Here is an 18,075-nt window from a genome sequence, read left to right as displayed (position 1 = left end):
TCCCAGCACTTTGGGAGGCTGAGGTGGGTGGATCACCTGAGGTCAGGAGTTTGAGACCAGCCTGGCCAATATGGTGAAACCCCAACTCTAATAAAAATACAAAAATTAGCCGGGTGTGATAGTGGGTGCCTGTAATCCCAGCTACTCAGGAGGCTGAGGCAGGAGAATCTCTTGAACCCAGGAGGTGGAGGTTGCAGTGAGTGGAGATCATGCCATTGTACTCCAGCCTGGGTGACAAGAGCGAAATTCCATCTCAAAAGATAAAAAATAAAATTAACCATCTTAACCTTTATTTTTTTGAGATAGGGTCTTGCTCTGTGGTCCAGGCTGGAGTGCAGTGGTGTCATTATGGCTCACTGCAGCCTTGATTTACCAGGCTCAAGCAATCCTCCCACCTCAGCCACCTGAGTAGCTGGGACTATAGGCACACGCCACCATGCCTGGCTAATTTTTTTGATTTTTAGTAAAGATGAGGTCTCACTGTGTTGCATAGGCTAGTCTCAAACTCCTGGGCTCAAGCAATCCTCCTGTCTTGCCCTCCCAAAGTGCTGGGATTACAGGCGTGAGCTACCACGTCTGGCCATCTTAACGTTTTTTTTTTTTTTTTTTGAGACGGAGTCTCGCTCTGTTGCCCAGCCTGGAGTGCAGTGGCGTGATCTCGGCTCACTGCAAGCTCCGCCTCCCAGGTTCATGCCATTCTCCTGCCTCAGCCTCCCGAGTAGCTGGGACCACAGGTGCCCGCCCCCACGCCCGGCTAATTTTTTGTATTTATAGTAGAGACGGGGTTTCACCGTGTTAGCCAAGATGGTCTCGATCTCCTGACCTCGTGATCTGCCCGCCTCGGCCTCCCAAAGTGCTGGGATTACAGGCGTGAGCCACCGCGCCCGGCCCATCTTAACCATATTTAAGCATCATGCACATTCACATTGCGGTGTAGCCATCAGCAGCATCCATCTCCAGAGCTCTTTTCCTCTTGCAAAACTGAATCTCTGTACCCATGAAGCACCAACTCCCCATTCTTCCCACCCCCCAGCCCCTGCCAACCACCATTCTTAGATGTGATATCTTTGTTAGAGCAGATTAACTTGCTCTCAGGTGTATGGTCTGCGGCCATTGACTCAAGCACAGGGAATGAGAACTTCTGGAAGTGGGCCTGGACATCTGAATTGCACAGGCTTCCCAGATAGGTACGAAGGAACAAGAAACAAAACAAACATTACCGCAAATGAAACACCGTGTAAATATGTGGATTACATCCTGTAAGTACGAAGAGAATGGAAGGCATTTATCTTGTTATTGTCACTGGGGCAGATCCGGAGTCAGCTCTGGGCGGAGATGGATTTACCCTGGAGCTGCTGAAGCTTAAGCTGGGGGCTGCTCAGGAGCCTGGATGTAGAGTAGGAGGCAGTTCTGAGCATGGAGGGGAGGCCAGGTGTGCCAGCCAGAAGCATCCTATGAAAAGAGAAGCCAAAAGGATGAGATGTGAATCTCCAAGCACCACTAGTTAATATGACTTATTTTCATTCTGAATAAATATTCATTTTCATACTTAGAAGTCTATATTCGTAATTTTAGATTAGTTCTCCTACAAAGGGCCTCAAAATTTAGTTCCTACAAAACCTGGATCTGCCTCTGATTTTTTTTTGTGTGTGAGACAGAGTCTCACTCTGTTGCCCAGGCGGGAGTGTAGTGGCGTGATCTTGGCTCACCGCAACCTCTACCTCTGGGTTCAAGCAATTCTCCTGCCTCAGCCTCCCAAATAGCTGGGACTACAGACACCCACCACCATGTCCAGCTAATTTTTGTATTTTTGGTACAGCTGGGATTTCGCCATGTTGACCAGGCTGGCCTCAAACTCCTGGCCTCAAGTGATCTGGCTGTCTCGACCTCCCAAAGTGCTGGGATTACAGGTGTGAGCCACCATGCGCCACCACCCACCCCCCACATTGCCCAGCTAATTTTTGTATTTTTAGTAGAGATGGGATTTCACCATGTTGACCAGGCTGGTCTCAAATTCCTGACCTCAAGTGATCCACCTCTCTCGGCCTCCCAAAGTTCTGGGATTACAGGCATGAGCCACCGCACCCAGAATGCCTCTGATTTTTGAGGTCTACAAAGGTTCGTGTTTTGTTTTGTTTTGTTTTGAGACGGAGTCTTGCTCTGTCGCCCAGGCTGGAGTGCAGTGGCATAATCTCAGCTCACTGCAACCTCTGACTCCCGGGTTCAAGCGATTCTCCTGTCTCAGCCTCCCGAGCAGCTGAGACTACAGGCGCGCACCACCACGCCCAGCTAATTTTTGTATTTTTAGTAGAGATGGGGTTTCACCATATTGGCCAGGCTGGGCTCAAACTCCTGACCTCGTGATCCACCCACGTCAGTCTCCCGAAGTGCTGGGATTACAGGCGTGAGCTGCCACGCCCAGCCTGGTTCATTCTTCTTTAAGATTGTCCTGTGCTGCCTGAGGTTCGTGAAAAATCCTAACATAACGAACACCAAGATGTGAGGCTCTCTGGTTCCCCCTCCACGACAGAACCAGCGGTGGACACGTATTCGGCCTGGAATCGTCTTCCTTCAGGCCTCACCCCCAGGACAGGGAACCCCTCATTCCTGCGCCTGGTCCTGGACCAGCTGCCGGGCCCCTGCTCCCTGCTGCCCCCCAATGGACCTCGGGTAACAAGACACCACGTGTGTGGGGCGTGTTCTCTAGACCCGTTCTCACGCTCCTGAAACCATTATTGAGCCTTACAGCTGCTTTAAGCGCCCGGGGCTTCATCAGAGCCTTTGAAAACCCCAGGTGAAACTAGTTACTCACTGGGAAGCCTCGGTGTGTGGCTGCCTTCTCCCTGATACTGCATGCCCGGGCAGCTCTCTGAAGGGCAGCCACAGCCACACGGTTACACAGGGACACACAAACACACGCACATGCACACCTACACACACGCAGGCACTCCCACTCAGCCCCCAGAGATCCATCCACACTCGAAGGAGGCTCAGACAAGAAGTAAAGCTAGCAGAAACAACATCATTGGCTGGGTTAGCTCCTCTCTACAATGGCTTTAGAAACCTGGAATTTTTTTTTAAAGTACAGGCAGGCTGGGCGAGGTGGCTCATACCTGTAATTCCAGCATTTTAGGAGGCTGAAGTGGGGGAGGATCGCTTGAGCCCAGGAGTTCAAGACCAGCATGGGCAATGTAGCAAGACCTCATCTCTACAAAAAATCAAAAAATTAGCCGGGTGTGGCAGCGTGTGCCCGTAGTCCCAGCTAGTCAGGAGGCTGAGGTGGGAGGACGGCTTGAGCCCAGGAACTCAAGGCTGTAGTGAGCCATTATTGCACCACTACACTCCAGACAGAGCAAGACCCTGTCTCAAAACAAGTACAGGCACACCCCATTTTATTGCAGTTCACTTTATTGCACGTCAAGATATTGCCTTTTTTTTTTTTTAAACAAATTGAAGGTTCGGGGTAACTCCAGAGTCAAGCAAGTCTATTGGCAACATTTTCCCACAAGCATGTGCCCACTTTGTATCTGTGTGTCACACTTTCGCAATTCTTGCCATATTTCAAACTTCTTCCTTATTATATCTGTTGTGAAGCTGGTTCTCCCAGACGTTCCCTGCAGGCTGTTTATGCAGCGCCCATCCGAGATGAACCCGCAGGACACTCAGGATCCCAGACTGCAGGAGGAGTCTGGGATCACAGGCGGGGCAGAGCAATTTGTCAATGTTTATGAGGAGTCCTCCTTGGCAGCCCAGTCTTTATCCTCACTCTCGTGGAAATGAGATTCGACCTCTCCTAATCACCTGGTGCCCGAGGAGCAGGTAGGAGCCTGTCCCAAGCCTGAGTTTCCTGGGAAATCTACATTTCAGCACAGATGGGTTCCCAGCAGCTTAGTGCTCTGGCTGTCCTTAGGTCACTGAATCATTTCACCCGCTAGTTTTTTGTTTGTTTGTTTTTGAGATGGAGTCTTGCTCTGTCACCCAGGCTGGAGTGCAGTGGTGCGATCTCGGCTCACTGCAACCTCCACCTCCTGGGTTCAACTGATTATCCCTCCTCAGCCTCCCAAGTAGCTGGGGTTACAGGCACCCGCCGTCATGCCCAGCTAATTTCCACATTTTTGTAGAGACGGGGTTTCACCATGTTGGTCAGGCTGGTCTTGAACTCCTGACCTCAGGTGATCCGCCCACCTTGGTCTCCCAAAGTGCTGGCATTACAGGCGTGAGCCACTGCGCCCGGCCTTGCCCACTGGTTTTATGAGAAAGAGACATGGGAGCCTTTTCCCCAGCTGGGGCAATCATCAGACAGTCACATGGAGTCACAGAACCATCTTGCAACAGCATCCCAAGACCTGGCCATTGGGCAGGATGTGGGACTTGTGAAGGGTCATAAATGACCCTTTGAATCAGTCTCCCTCTGCACAGGAAAAGCCCACCGCCCTGCGTTCACCTTTGCCCATCAGATAGGGCTTGGGGGGCACCTGAGGAGGAGGTGCCTGCCACTGCCTGTGGAGGAGGATGTTGGCGTTCCTATTTCACAAGTCCGGCTTGGAGAGCCAGCGGAGACCTTCTGCGCAGCTAGCTCTTGCACACACCCCTGCGGAGAAACTCTGCCTTCTTGCCTGGGGCCCAGAACCTTACCCACCCAGGCTTGCCCCCTCCCTTCCAGGGCCCACTGACCTCCTGACTCAGGCTCCCCCGAGCGCCTGACCCTGTGAGTCACTGGCCCATCTACAATCCTCCTCCCCGTGACTGCTTGAGTTGTAGCTTGATTGGAGCCAGGTCAATGCAAGTCACAGAACTGCGAACTGAGATGGACTCTCAGAAGCAAGAGGTGGCAAGCATGGCGGAGAGGAAGCGAGGGTCCTCCTGGCTGGTTAGATCTTACAGAGTTTAAGCTGTACTGAGAGTTTTTATGAGGACAAGGGGCCAGTCCTGTGCCTGCCTGATGTGGAGTCCTAGGCGGGCTTGGGCCGCAGGTTACCTGCTCCTGGAGGCTCACAAAGGCAGTGCCAACAGGCGCTCATTCTCAGCAATGGGTGAAAGTAAGAGGAACCTGCCCTCCCTCCTCTCCACACCTCCCCAGTATTTGTCCTCATGGAGTAAATATCCAACAGTGATCCCAGGGCATGGGAGTGGGAGTTAAGGCAAATGCCAGACTGTCCAAGGTTCATTACAGGGTAGTCCTCTCATCCTCTGCTCACTAGTCCACTATGTTCAGTGAGCACCCACTGTGCACCCTGTGCCTTGGGGACATGGAGGCGCGCTCAGCCCCAGCCTCGCCCTCCGGGAGCTTACAGTCTAACCCTCTGGGCTCAGGGAGATGGGAAGATGGCACGGCCTTGCTGGGAGCCTCACCCTGTTGGCTGAACAATGATTTTTTCAATAATGCCTACAGCTTCCTTCATATCCTGCCACCCAAACCAGTGCCAAGGTCATCATGGGCTTGTGTGGCACGGTCAGATTTAGTGACCATCCCCACTCCCACATTGGTTCTGTCTTCTTGCCCCCGGTGCTCTGGTCCCTAGCACAGGCTGCTGATTTGGGGACTCGGGGGAGAATCCTCCACCTTCTGCAAATGCTTAGCCATGAAATGACAGGTGTTTGCCTGACTATGATTTCATGAATCCCCCATGAAATGATGGGTGTTTGCCTGATTATGGGCCAACAGTGCCCCCCACTCCTCGTGGGCACTCCTGGGATCAGCAGCCCCTTCCTAGCCTTCACAGGGACTCTAGGCCTCCATGGAAAAGAAAGAAAAAAAAATTTTTTTTGAGACGGAGTCTTGCTGTGTCACCCAGGCTGGAGAGCAATGGCTCAATCTTGGCTCACTGCAACTTCAGCCTCCAAGGTTCAAGTGATTCTCTTGCTTCAGCCACCCGAGTAGCTGGCACATGCCACCACACCCGGCTAATTTTTGTATTTTTAGTAGAGACGGGGTTTCACCATATTGGCCAAGCTGGTCTCGAACTCCTGACCTCAGGTGATCCACCCGCCTTGGCCTCCCAAAGTGCTGGGATTACAGGCGTGAGCCACCGCACCCACCCAGAAAGAAAAATCTTAACAAGTTGCTTCCAGTAACCAGTCTCAATGAGTAGCAGGGAGTAGTTTGCAAGAAAAAAAAAACAAGTGAAGATGTTTCCCATTCTTTAACCTGCTCCATCCCTCAAATTCCTGCTGCTCCATGGCAGGGGCCCTGCTCACCCCACATTGGCACAGACTCTGCTGGAGTCAGATCCTCCAAAGCCACAAGCTTCCTTGAGGCCACAGGGCCGCCTCATTCTTGTTCTGCCCCTTCCTCACACTGAAAGACTGCATAGCCTGGGGTGCAATGCCCAGGTGTGAAATTGATGCTCGGGAAAACAAATCCTTCCCAAAGTCACTTAAGGAATCCCCCAGCCCCACCGCACAGACCCCCGGATGTATACTGCCCCTATAATTCTGCTCTAGGCAGAAAAGCCTAGGAGTGGAGGTGACAGCTCCCAGCCTATGCACCCTTTTGCTCTGCTCTGCTGCCCTGTAGAGCCCTGGAAGTGACCAGAGCCCTTAGGCCACTGCTGCTGCATGCCCAGAGGGTCCCAAGCAGAGCTGGGCAGGAGGTAGGCCCAGGCAGGGCTGGGAGAGCAGTGACCAGGCAGGGTGCACGGCTGCACTTTGCCCAGGTCCTGGCTCTGGCTCTGGTCTGGTGCCAGTGCTGGGGTGGGTGTGTCGGCTGCCCACGCAGCTGCGGGGTCCAGTTCCAGAACTATCTCCACCAGCTGGGATGGGGGGCTTCTTCTTCACCCTGCTGCCTCTTGTCCTTTCCTCTCCGGCCAAGTTGGGGGTGAAGCAGGGACGCTCCTTTTATTCCCTGAGCCGAGCCCCAGCCCCAGGGCTTTCAGTCTGCCACGCCAGTCACAAACATCCGGCTTCCGGCCTGGGTGTGGGTACTGGGCTGGCCCCTAATGATGGGAACAGCAGCCGCCACCAAGAGCTTCAACCTGTCCAGTGCCCCAAGGTCCCAAGCAGTCGGCAGGGTCTGTGGATCGGCCGAGGGGCTACCACGGCCGCCAGAGGCCAGGGCCGCAGGGAGGCGAGGGCGGCGAGGGCACCGGAGCGGATGCGGGCTCTGGGGCAGACGCGGGCGCTGGGGCGGGGGCAGACGGGCCACTGGAATCCCCAGCGCGCCCGCCTTCCAGGGTGGCGCTGGCCGCTCTCCGCCACAGGTGCTCCAGCAGGCGCGCGCTCACGGCGGGCTCCAGGACACGGCAGGCGGGCAGCACGCGGGCCAGGCGCGCCACACAGGCGCTGTAGCCCTCGCGGTAGCTGTCGCAAGGCACTGCGGGCGGAGAGCCGCGTGAGGCGCGGGGTAGGGTGCCGGGTGCGGGGTGCAGAGCGCGCGGCAGGGCAGGGAGGGCTCACTCACGGGAGGCTGCCGTGGGCCATGAGGACGCAGGCAGCTCCTGCAGGAAGCGCACGGTCATTTCCAGGACGTCTGCCTTCTCTAGCTTCGAGCAGTTGGAGTTCTGCGCCCGGCCACGAGGAAGAGCGACAGAGAACCACCAAGACAGAACTTTGGCCGGCTACCGTGCGCACCCTCGCTCTAGTCGGGAGCTGGGTGTGGGGCGCGCCGTGGCCTGCTGGGGGTCCGCTCCGACGCGCCCACCCCACCCAGGCTCCACCTCGGGCGCCGCGCGGAACCCCCTGGTGGGTTCCTCCCGCAGGAGCACCCCGTCCCCCTGCCCCCGCTCCGCGCCCCAGGACCCTCTGCCCTCCGCCCGGGCGCGCTCACCTCCCGGCCCAGCAGCGGCAGGATGAGCCCCTTAAGCTGGCTCAGGCTCTGGTTGATGCGCGCGCGCCGGCGCTTCTCCAGCAGCGGCTTCAGGCTCTGCGGACGGGCGGCGCGGTGGTTAGACAGGTCCCCGGAGTCCCCAGCCCCGCCCCCAGTCCCCGGTACCCACCTTGCGCAGCTCCGCCGCGTCCCCTGCCCGGCGAGGCAGCCCCATGCTCCGCGGGAAAGCGGTGGCAGCTGCGAGCCCCACGCAAAGGAAAACCGAGGTCCGGAATGAGGTCCCGGGCGCGGCCCGGGCTGGTGCCAGACGAGTACGTGCCCCGCCCGCGGCCGAGCTTTAAGGGAGCGGCTCGCCCGCCCCGCCCCGCCCCGCCCCGCGGAGTCCGGCCGCCCGCTGGTCCCACCTCCTGCCTTTGTTCCTGCGCAGGGTGGAGCCGGGAGGGGAGACCGCGACGCCCCCGGGGATCCCGCTCCCCGCCTTTGCGTCCTATCTACCGCGGGGTGGCGGCCCCCAGTTTTCCCCGAGCACCTGCGGGAGAGTGGTAAAGGCGCCATCGGGGGCCTTCGCTGCGTGACCCCGAGGGCAGGAGGGCCAGGTGGGGCCAGGCCTTGCCTGACTGGAGCTACGGTCCCTCCTCTCCAATGCTGCCCTTCATTCATTCCCCAGGCTCGGGTTCAGCGTCTCCTCTGAGCCCCGCCCTGGGCCGCAGCAGGGGACCCAGCGGTTACGGGAGCTCCCATGAGGGACAGCAGCGGGAGGGACTTGCACCCCCAGCTGCTTTATCGGGTGAAGGGCTGAGCTGGACGGGACATCCGAGTTCCGGAGAAAGGTCGTGACTTGCTCCAGCCCTCGACGCTGGGAACAGGCCGAGCCTGGACAAGGGCCCCAGTCGCTGGACGCCCGGCTCTAAGGAGCCCGTAGAACCCTTCGGCGGCTTGCCTAGTTAAGAGTCTTTTGGTTACCCCACTCCAGGCTTTGGGTGGGGAAACGGAATCCTAGAGAAGCAGAGGCAGCCCTGGAGCCCTCGGAGCTCGTTTTCATTCCCACCGGCTAGGGGTCTGGGTTCTCGCCCGCAAGACAGTCAGGGCTCATGTGACGCGCGGGCAGGACAGTTTTGGGTGCGGGCCCCAGGCTGCCCGCCTGGGCCCCAGTGGCCCGCCCAGGACCGCCTTCGCGCCGCGTGGCCGTTGCTGCGGCAAACTGGCTGGCGTCCCCCGCCCATCTGCTCCGGGCTCCCCTCCCCCGACCGGCTGGCGGGGCAACGGCCACGCCCGCGAACCACACTGCGAACTGCCGGGCAGAGAGATGACTGGAGGGATCCACAGAGCCAGTCAGGAGGAGTTCCCCTATGGGGCGGGGCCAAGGAGGGCTCTGTCCAGGGTGTTGGATGAACCCCCTGTCCCCCGAACCCCACTTCCGAGCTCCACCCCTGCCGCTAGCCCCACGTCTCCCTCCTTCAGGGTTCTCGCCGCAGGGTGGAAGAAGGCCAGCGAACACACTGAGGGGCCCGGAGAAGCCTGGGCCAGGGGAGCCCAGGCCACCCATACCTATCTGTGGCATGGGAAGGAATGTAGGCCACCTTTCATGGACACTTACTGTGTGCCAAGCTCAGGGCTTAACGCTTTAAGGCTCGCGAACCTGCATTAACCCTCTAAAAGACCTAACAAGTGAGAATAAATCATTCAACAGATTTGGCCCAGCAGGGCTTGGAGGAACCTGAGACCTTGTTCTCCGTGGTTGAGGCCAGTTTGACTCCATAGGCCTCCCCTAAGACAATTAATTGTTCTTTAAGAGCTCAAAAAACTCTGTGGATCTTTTCCCTCTCATCCCCAGGCCAAGCCACTTAGCTTGGCTGACTCAGGTCTGCACCCACAAGTCCGCCTGCAGCATCTGCATCTTGGGGAGGGACTGACCCTAGCTCCTGGGAGAAAAAGGCTGAAGGAGGAGGCTCCCCTTAGAACATCCCCCTCCAGGCTTGCGGACCACCATTTGAAGACTGAATGGCAGGGGAGCAAACACCATTTCCATTGCCAGTTACCCCCAGTTAAAAATATTTCTTCCTCTACTCTCCCATTGGGTAAAGGACTTTAACCAAGTAACCCACAGTTCTCTTCAACTCAAGGATTTTCAGGTTTTGCTGGTTACTTGGAAGGAGTGGTCTGGAATCAGAGGAACGTTAAAGACAGCTAGGTGGGCAAGTGTCAGGTGCAGGCTTTAGGGGAACTGGGGCCACCTAGGATACAGTAAGGATACACTCCACCCCTGGTCCCTACTCTTGGGAAGTGCCCTGGCCCTTGGGTTGAGGAGAAACCTGGGGTGGGCTGGGGTGAGCCCAGCAGAGGGGTGAGAGAAGCCCTCCTGGGGAGAGAATCCCTAAGCTGATAGCTGGAGGGTGGGAGACTCTAGGGGTGCTGTGGGCAGAAGGAACCTTGGGTGGAGAGGAAAGAAGAGCCCAGCAGGCTCAGCCAGGGAGTGAAAGCTTTGCCACTTCCCATCTGTGTCATCTCAGGCAAAATGCTTTAAAAAACAAAACAAGGTGGGGCGTGGTGGCTCATGCCTGTAATCTCAGCACTTTGAGAGGCCAGGGTGGGCAGATTACTTGAGGTCAGGAGTTCGAGACCAGCCTGGCCAACATGATGAAACCCCATGTCTACTAAAAATACAAAAAATAAAAAAATTAGCTAGGCATGGTGGCGGCGGACACCTGTAATCTCAGCTACTTGGGAGGCTGAGGCAAGAGAATCACTTGAACCTGGGAGGCAGAAGTTGCAGTGAGCCTAGATTGTGCCATTGCAATCCAGCCTGGGTGACAAGAGTGAAACTCCATCTCAAAAAACAAACAAACAGGCCAGGCACAGTGGCTCACACCTGTAATCCTAGCACTTTGGGAGGCCAAGGTGGGCAGATCACGAGGTCAGGAGATCGAGACCATCCTGGCTAACACAATGAAACCCTGTCTCTACTAAAAATACAAAAAATTAGCTGGGCGTGGTGGCAGGCACCGGTAGTCCCAGCTACTCGGGAGGCTGAGGCAGAAAAATGGCGTGAGCCTGGGAGGCGGAGCTTGCAGTGAGCTGAGATTGTGCCACTGCACTCCAGCCTGGGCGACAGAGCAAGACTTGTCTCAAAAAAAAAAAAAAGAAAAAAAAGAAAAAAGAAAAAAACCCCTCCCCATCTCTCCATGCCTCATTATCCCCGACTGTGAACTGGGAACAATAGTTGTACCTCTCTCATAGCACCTCTGGATTAAATATCCATGTGAAGCATGGTGAGCACTTGGTGGGTGGTACAGATTTCATAAAAGCGCTACTGCTGCCGTGAGCTCCCTAGGGCTGCTGGGGAGGACCCAATTGGCCCGGTGGACATGGGAGAGCCCGCAGAGGACAGAAGCCTGGCAGGAAGGGCCTGGCTCACAGCCTGAGTTTGAGTCATGTCCTGAAAGGAGTCTGAGAGGTTGGTCAGCAGGGGTGGGTGCTCACGTGTGGCACTAATGGAGATGTCATTAACAACAGTGGCAGGGGCTCAGGGGCATCTGCTCAGCCCACTGGAATAGCAACAAAGCATCACCTAGCCCTCGCCCACAAAATCACAAAACCATGTGCTAGATGAGCTTGTCCATGACCAAGGTGGCCACCTTAGGAGTGGAGAACACAAATTGCAGGGCCTTTTGGAATGGAGGAGGCCCAGGGGAGGGGTGCCCAAGACAAACCATTTTAGCACCTCCTCCCAACAGTACCCCTGCCACTTGCTGGCCTCACGGCACACCTGCCTCTGGGCACCCAGAGGAGGGCAGCGCCAGCCGCAGTGAGCCTGTTGCTTTGGCCACCAGCTCCAGCAGCGAGGCTGCCAGGAAATGACTCCTCCTTCCTTTTGTCTGCAAACCACTGGGCAAGCGTCCCAGATTCCAGCGGCCACAGGTCCCATGGAGAGAGTGAGGGCGATCTGGCCGGGTGGAAGTCGTTGGAAACCCACCTGGCTAGGCACAGCCCAGCAGCTCCAGTTACCTGGGCACCTGGGAGCGCGGGAGGCCATCACGCAGGTCGCCACTAGGTGGCAGGCCCAGGGAAGGGACCGGAGGCAGCTGCCGAGTTTAGCACTATGAGTTTAGCACTATGACTCCCACTGTTCCTGGAAGGGGCTTCCTTCATTCTACAGCATTTCCAGTGCTGACTGTGCCAGGCTGGGGCTGGGGCGGAGTGAAACCTTCAGCCCGGGGTGGGGCCAAGCCCCCACGGGATTCCAGAGTGGGTGGGTGTTGGGACAGGAAGGGCACAGGGTGCTTCAAGATCGCTGATAGGCCGCCTGCACTCCCACAGCCATGTAGCTCCCACCTTCTGTCAGCTTTTCCTCGCGTCCTTTGGGCACTAGCCGCTCCCACGGCTGGTGTTCAGTGGAGCCCGCAGGGTGGCTTGGCACACATTCGCTCTCCTGCCCGCGCCCTCTGGCACTTTCCTGAGCCCCTGCAGGGGTCTCAGCCCCCTCTCTCTGGATGCCGGCGCTCCCGCGTCTCCCCACAAGCCCTAACCTCCCACCCATCCCTGCCTTCTGTGTGGCTGGAAGCCCCTCCACCCCGACAGCGGCTGCGGGCGGCCTGAGGCCATGGCGTTCCCAGCACTAGTGGTTCCCGTCCTGCCTTCCTGCCCTCCCCGCTGGAACCTCTGGGGGCAGTTCTCGGATCTGGCGGGACCCTGGAAGGCAGGGCTCTTTGCAATCTCCGGAGATTTCGACCCAGAGCCCTTCAGGGACGTGGCAGGGCTGCTCCTGCCTCAGGGCCGTTGTCCTCGTGCTCCTCACCCCGCCTGGAATACCCTTCTCGCCGCTCAAACCCAGCCCCACGGCACCTCCTCAGAGACCTTTCCCTGTCCGCCCACGCGGTCCCGACAATCACTCCCCATCACCTCTGGAATTGCGTCGCCGGCGCCTGGAACCGCAGTTAGCGGGCACTGGGCAGATGAATGAATTTGTCTGTGCCTGGACGGCTCTCCAATTCGAACCCAGTTTTGCTGCCCTCTGGGGTCTCAACTGTTACGTGAGGCAAATTAGGAGAGAAGCCCCTGGGCACCTTGCCCCAGTCGCACGAGTGTCCCCGCGTCGCGGCGGGGGCGGGCGGGGAACTCGGGCGGAAGCTGCGGGGCGGGGCGGGGGCGGGCCCGAGTCTTAAGCCGGCGTCCGCGGGCTCCGGCCCCAGAGCGCGGCGGAGCGGAGCGCCAGGCAGCGCGGAGCAGAGGCCGGGCCCACAGCCGCTCCGCCTCCCGGCCCGCAGATCCCCGACGGCCGCACCGCGGGCTCCTCTGGCCCGCAAGAACACGGGCATGGCGTCCTGGGGAAGGCGCTGAGTGCGGAGTCGCGGCGCCGCACGCGGCACCATGGCCCTGGAGCAGGCGCTGCAGGCGGCGCGGCAGGGCGAGCTGGACGTGCTGAGGTCGCTGCACGCCGCAGGCCTCCTGGGGCCCTCGCTGCGCGACCCGCTGGACGCGCTGCCCGTGCACCACGCGGCCCGCGCTGGGAAGCTGCACTGTCTGCGCTTCCTGGTGGAGGAAGCCGCCCTCCCCGCCGCGGCCCGCGCCCGCAACGGCGCCACACCGGCCCACGACGCCTCCGCCACCGGCCACCTCGCCTGCCTGCAGTGGCTGCTGTCGCAGGGCGGCTGCAGAGTGCAGGTGGGTCCGCGCGGTTCGCCAGGGGCACTGAGGCTTCCTCCTCAGGACAGAGTCCTGGCCCAGAGTCCCCCGGGGCTCAAGGATGGGTGGGGTTTGGCACCTCCTGGCCCAGCTGAACCCTGCACGGAGCTCCTTCCAGAGGCCCTCAGGTGAATGGGCTCCCTGGCTTGCCAGTACTGGGGCAGATGCCCTGGCGAGCCTGGGTGCTCCTTGGAAGCGCACCTGGGTGATGGGAGCCAGAAGGGAGGGGCCTCCGTGGGGCTTGTGGTTACTAGTGTGTACCGGGAGAAGCAAAACACTGATCCTGTAGTCCTGGAAGTGGGTGGGACGTGAGGCCTGGGCAGCAGAGTCAGACGCCCGTGTCCTCCAGGACCGGATCTGAAAGGAGGATGGGCAAAGTCCCGCAGCCCACCCGAGGCTGAGATTCAGGTGTCCCAGCCAGGGTGTGGGGGAAGGGTGATGAGCCGTGGTAAATGGGGGTCTCCCCATAACCCAGGCTGACCCCAGGACATCAGTGCTGTCAAGCTGTCAGCTGCTTCTCCAACCCAGGCTGATTCTTGCTGCCTCCAGACCCCACCTGGTCACTCTGAGCAGTGACCTCCAAGGGGAGTCCTGGCTGCTGAGAAGCAGGTAGCCAGGCAGCGGTGGGACAGTTCCAGGCACAAGGAACAAGAAGTGCAGAGCCCTGAGGCATGCACGCTCCTGTCCTGTCGGAGGGCCAGCCTCAGGCAGCATGTTCAGAGTGGGTGAGGAAGGGAGAAACTGCCAGGGCCAGGCCAGAGAGTATCATAGGCCGAGATTAGGGATTTGGATGAAATTCTGGGTGTGGGGGCCGCCATGGGAGGGAGGAACCACAACCGATTTCCACTTAGACCACTGGGTGACCTGGAGATGGAAGGGGAGGAGTCAGGGTAACTCTAAACTGGCTTACTATGCCCCAAAGATGGTCAGGCCAACCCCACCTTCTGCCTTCAGATAGCAAGCCCCTCTTCCCACCCTTCCTGGGAGATGGCCCACCTGCTATCTCTCAGTGGGCCCTGTTACCAGGGCTTCCTGGCCAAGTGGCCCATGCCCACTCTTTTGGGCGGTGGCATGCCTCCCCGATCCAGTGTCCAGCCCTGGCCAGAAGCCTCTCTGGCCAGTGCAGAGGAGCTGGGAGAAGCAGGTGGCCTTGGGCCCAGCTTATCAAGTCTCCTGCCCTCTGGGCTGGGCAGGCTTGGGTGTGGGGGGAGAAAGTGTGGGGGGGATGACCTGGATCCTTGGGCTTGCCCAGCCCAGAGAGATAAGCTGCTTTAGGGTGTGGTCCACCACGCATGAGGCTCCTGGGGCCTGGACACCTGGACAGCCTGGACAGGCACAGGCCAGAGCCCACAGGCCTGTGGCACTCTCCTTACAGTTTCCACCACTTAGAGGCCCAGAGCCAGTGGGACCCCTGGAGCTTCAGACCCACAGTCCCCAAGGCCAATAGGAAGGGAGCGCCTTTCTCAGGAGCTGGGGCTTAGGTCACATTTCACCATGGTTCTGCCTGGGTGCCCGCTAGCCAGCCCCGACCTTTGGGCTCGGAGGGGACAGACTGAACCAGTCTCTGGTCCCCCCACTCCCAGCTTTCTAGCACACAGGAGGGGCCTCGGTGTTGTCCTCAGCTTCCTATGGGCCATCACATTCTCTGCCCCATCTTCCTCCCTGCCTCCTTAGCAGGACAGCCAGACAATTGCCCCCACCCTGCAGGCTGCCTGAAGACCCTACTAGTGGCCCCGGCGCCCCCAGCTCCCTCCGTGCCCTCTTTTCCTTGCATTTCTCACGGGAGCCTCAGAGGTTCTCTTCCCACCATGATTTGACTTCCTGAGGCCTGGGGTCTCTTGCCAGCTCCTGCTGCCTCTGCCAGTCTGTAACCACAGTGCCCTCTCTCTGGGCAAGGCGGGGCAGAGAGGCTTTACTCCCTGATCCTAGTGAAGTGTGTCCACTGCCTCCTGCACCCACGACCCTGCCCACCCCTCTGTCATCCTATGTGCTTGGTGCTGGGAGGTGGTTCTGTTCCCGAACCAGTACCCACTCTGCCAAGTGCAGCAGCCTCTGTGTCTAGATGTTCCCGGGAATTCTCCTCCCAGCACAGGTCCTGTAAGCACTCCCCTCCAGCCCCTTTCTCAGCAGACACACACAATGGGGTGTGCACTGATGACACATTCAGCAGTTCTGGGCCCAGACCTCTGGCCCCACCTGCTCTGAGGTCCCCGGGGGGAGTTTTGTCCAAGCCCTCCCAGAGGCCACCACTAGCCTGCACCTAGCACCCCTGGCTGACTGCCCCGGACCCGCCCACCAGTACCCAGCAACTTCCACCTCCACAGGGGCGAGAACACAGGCTGCTCCTGTGGCTGGGCACTGGCGAGTCTGCTGGGGGAGGGGCCGGTTTTCTGCACTGAGGTTGGTTTCCTGGAGGCGTACCAAGGTGGAGGTCTCTGTTCCCACGTGACACCGAGGAAGGGTGGAGAGATCGGGGGCAAGTGTTGGATGCAGGGGGTGACCCCCAATCCTGATGCTAGCTTGGTATAGCCCCACAGCCCCCCTTCCTGGCCCTGCTCAGCCCAGTAACCCTGTGTCACTCCTTCAGGCATTCCCTGAGCCCCTGGGAGTCAGGGCTATGGCCCTGGGCCTGGTGCCAGTCTCCTGCCGTGACAACCAGGTGCCTGTCGTATAGGCAGCTCGCAGTCAGGACCTGCAGCCTCTGAAAACCCTGCACGGTGCTGCCTATTGGCTACGGTTCAGAGAGGGCCAGTTAGTTGCCCAAGGACAGAAGCAGGACTCAAACCCAGGATCCGCTTGACCCAAAAAAAACATTGCTGAATGAGGCCTGGCCAATCCCTCCAGGGAAGACAGAGAGCACAGAGCTACCTTCCAGGCCTGTGGGAGTCTGGGAGTGGCCCAAGCCAGGGGCGGGGCAGCAACAGGCTTTAGGACTTGAACCAGCTCTCCTCCCACAGGACAAAGACAATTCTGGTGCCACAGTCTTGCATCTGGCTGCCCGCTTCGGCCACCCCGAGGTGGTGAACTGGCTCTTGCATCATGGCGGTGGGGACCCCACCGCGGCCACAGACATGGGCGCCCTGCCTATCCACTACGCTGCCGCCAAAGGAGACTTCCCCTCCCTGAGGCTTCTCGTCAGGCACTACCCTGAGTAAGATCACCCCTCTTAAGGGGTCCTCTGGGTGGGCTGGGCCAGGGCTTTGGGGGATGCCTGGGATTTTCCATGCCTCTCTGGCACTCCAGGGCAATGATCCCTCCAGTGGCCATCCTGGAGCCAGAGGGCCAGGCCAGAGAAATGGCTCCCACTCAACATGAAATTTTCCCCTCCTGGAAAACCCATTCTGGGGCTGCCCCCGGAGCCCTGCAAGCAGGTGCTCCCAGCATCCTCAGCTGCCCGGCTGCACACAGCTGGACCTGGGAGGCCGGGCACACAGGCCAAGGTCACCTGTTCCCCTTGGGCTGCTTCTGCCGCAGGGGCTCTCTCTGGCTCAGGCTGTGCTCATTTGCAAGACTGTTCAGGATGGAGTCGGGGGCAGCAAGGGCAGGAGCGCCTCCTAGGCCCTAGTCAAACGGCAGAAAGGGAACCCCATCAGTTACCAAGCAGTTAAGGGAGAAAGGCCCCTCCCAGACCCCCACCCCACCTCCTGGCCCCAGAGCCCCTGGCTGGAGGCCATCCAGAGAGCATCTTGTTATCTCCTGTGGCCCCTCAGCCCATTCCTACTATCAAGGGAAGCATGGGGATCCCAAACCTCCTGGGGAGTGGGCTGGGAGCTCCCCTGGGTGGGGTGGGGGGTCACACAGAGCAGGGGGCATGTGTGAGTCTTGGGGAGGGAGGGAGGGAGGGACTCAGGTGTTAGGTGCGCCTGGGGAGGCAGGGATCCTGGGGAAAGCTGCCCAGGACCTGTCTGAGAGGGTAGGGTGCCAGATGCCACAGGGGTCTGAGCGGGGAGTGGGGTGCTCTGATGGGTGACCCTCATTAGTCTAAGTGGGAGCCTGAGATGTAAATGTGAATGTGGACCCAGCCTCAGGACGAGAGCAGCTTTGGTATGAATTCACTGCTTCCAAACAAACTAGGATTTGGATCATGTCAAAGTCAGTGGGATTTAGACTAGGAGGGCCCCAGGGACCCTTGAGTAGAGGGTTCCAACTGGCTCCTGTCAGCACCTCTTGGAGGCTGTCCCAGATTCCTGAGTTAGACTCTCCAGGTTGGGGCCTGGGAGCCACACCTGGGACATGTCCCCATCCTCACGGCGGTGATTCTGATGCACCTGTCCCACCCCCTCACTTCAAGCAGAGGAGAAGGACAGGTCTTGAGAGGGGCAGGTGCCCCTGATGGCGGGACCAATATGGCCCAAGTGTGAACTGGAGGACGCTGAGCCCACCTTCTGCAAGTGCTGGTGGGGACCGCCAGCCCCTGAGCCTTCCTCACTGAGAAGCCGTGATCCCTCCGTGGGCTGGATCCCAGGTGTTAGGAAGACTGGCTGTGCTGTGGAACGCCCTCCAGGGCTCCGGGGCTGGGGGACCCTGACCCCCTCCCAGGCCATGCCAGGTGCTGTGTGTGATTGGGCACTGGTGCCGACCCAGCGGCCAGATGGCCTGGACTGATGAGCTGCCAGCCCCCCAGGAGT

General features: G+C 59.0%; 2 protein-coding genes across 6 annotated transcripts in view; one reads left to right on the top strand and one right to left on the bottom strand.

The window, feature by feature from the left end:
* Positions 1-3,332: 3,332 nt before the first annotated feature.
* Positions 3,333-8,990, bottom strand: HES2 (hes family bHLH transcription factor 2). 2 transcript variants are annotated; one of them, XM_003822152.4, is made up of 5 exons: positions 8,170-8,990; positions 7,935-8,002; positions 7,766-7,861; positions 7,400-7,499; positions 3,333-7,312 (listed from the first exon to the last, which is right to left on the bottom strand). In XM_003822152.4, exons 1-5 carry the CDS (start codon positions 8,423-8,425, stop codon positions 7,032-7,034), a joined length of 801 nt encoding a protein of 266 aa, XP_003822200.4. In that variant the 5' UTR covers positions 8,426-8,990; the 3' UTR covers positions 3,333-7,031. The 2 variants fall into 2 exon arrangements, with proteins under 2 accessions (XP_003822200.4, XP_063458085.1); XM_063602015.1 differs by lacking the exon at positions 8,170-8,990 and having other exon boundaries at positions 7,935-8,078.
* A 3,962-nt stretch (positions 8,991-12,952) lies between these two features.
* The window catches only part of ESPN (espin), a 37,933-nt gene continuing 32,810 nt past the window's right edge, over positions 12,953-18,075 (top strand). For all 4 annotated transcript variants that reach the window (XM_034954260.4, XM_034954252.4, XM_034954244.4 and 1 more), the window contains exons 1-2: positions 12,953-13,426; positions 16,405-16,598. In XM_034954260.4, coding sequence (XP_034810151.1) covers positions 13,133-13,426; positions 16,405-16,598 — 488 coding nt within the window. In that variant the 5' untranslated portion in view covers positions 12,953-13,132. The remainder of the gene's footprint in view (positions 13,427-16,404; positions 16,599-18,075) is intronic.

Source organism: Pan paniscus, chromosome 1, assembly GCF_029289425.2.
Source record: "Pan paniscus chromosome 1, NHGRI_mPanPan1-v2.0_pri, whole genome shotgun sequence".
NCBI lineage: Eukaryota > Metazoa > Chordata > Mammalia > Primates > Hominidae > Pan > Pan paniscus.
The sequence above is the reverse complement of the archived record's forward strand: the minus strand, read 5'-3'. Positions and strand labels throughout refer to the sequence as shown.

Coding starts and splice junctions, on each gene's coding strand:
- HES2 (XM_003822152.4), bottom strand. CDS start 8,425: ATGAATGAAGGGCAGCATTGGAGAGGAGGGACCGTAGCTCCAGTCAGG. Junction 8,003..8,169: donor CGCAGGAACAAAGGCAGGAG/GTGGGACCAGCG, acceptor TGGGGCTCGCAG/CTGCCACCGCTTTCCCGCGG. Junction 7,313..7,399: donor ATGGCCCACGGCAGCCTCCC/GTGAGTGAGCCC, acceptor CTCCGCCCGCAG/TGCCTTGCGACAGCTACCGC.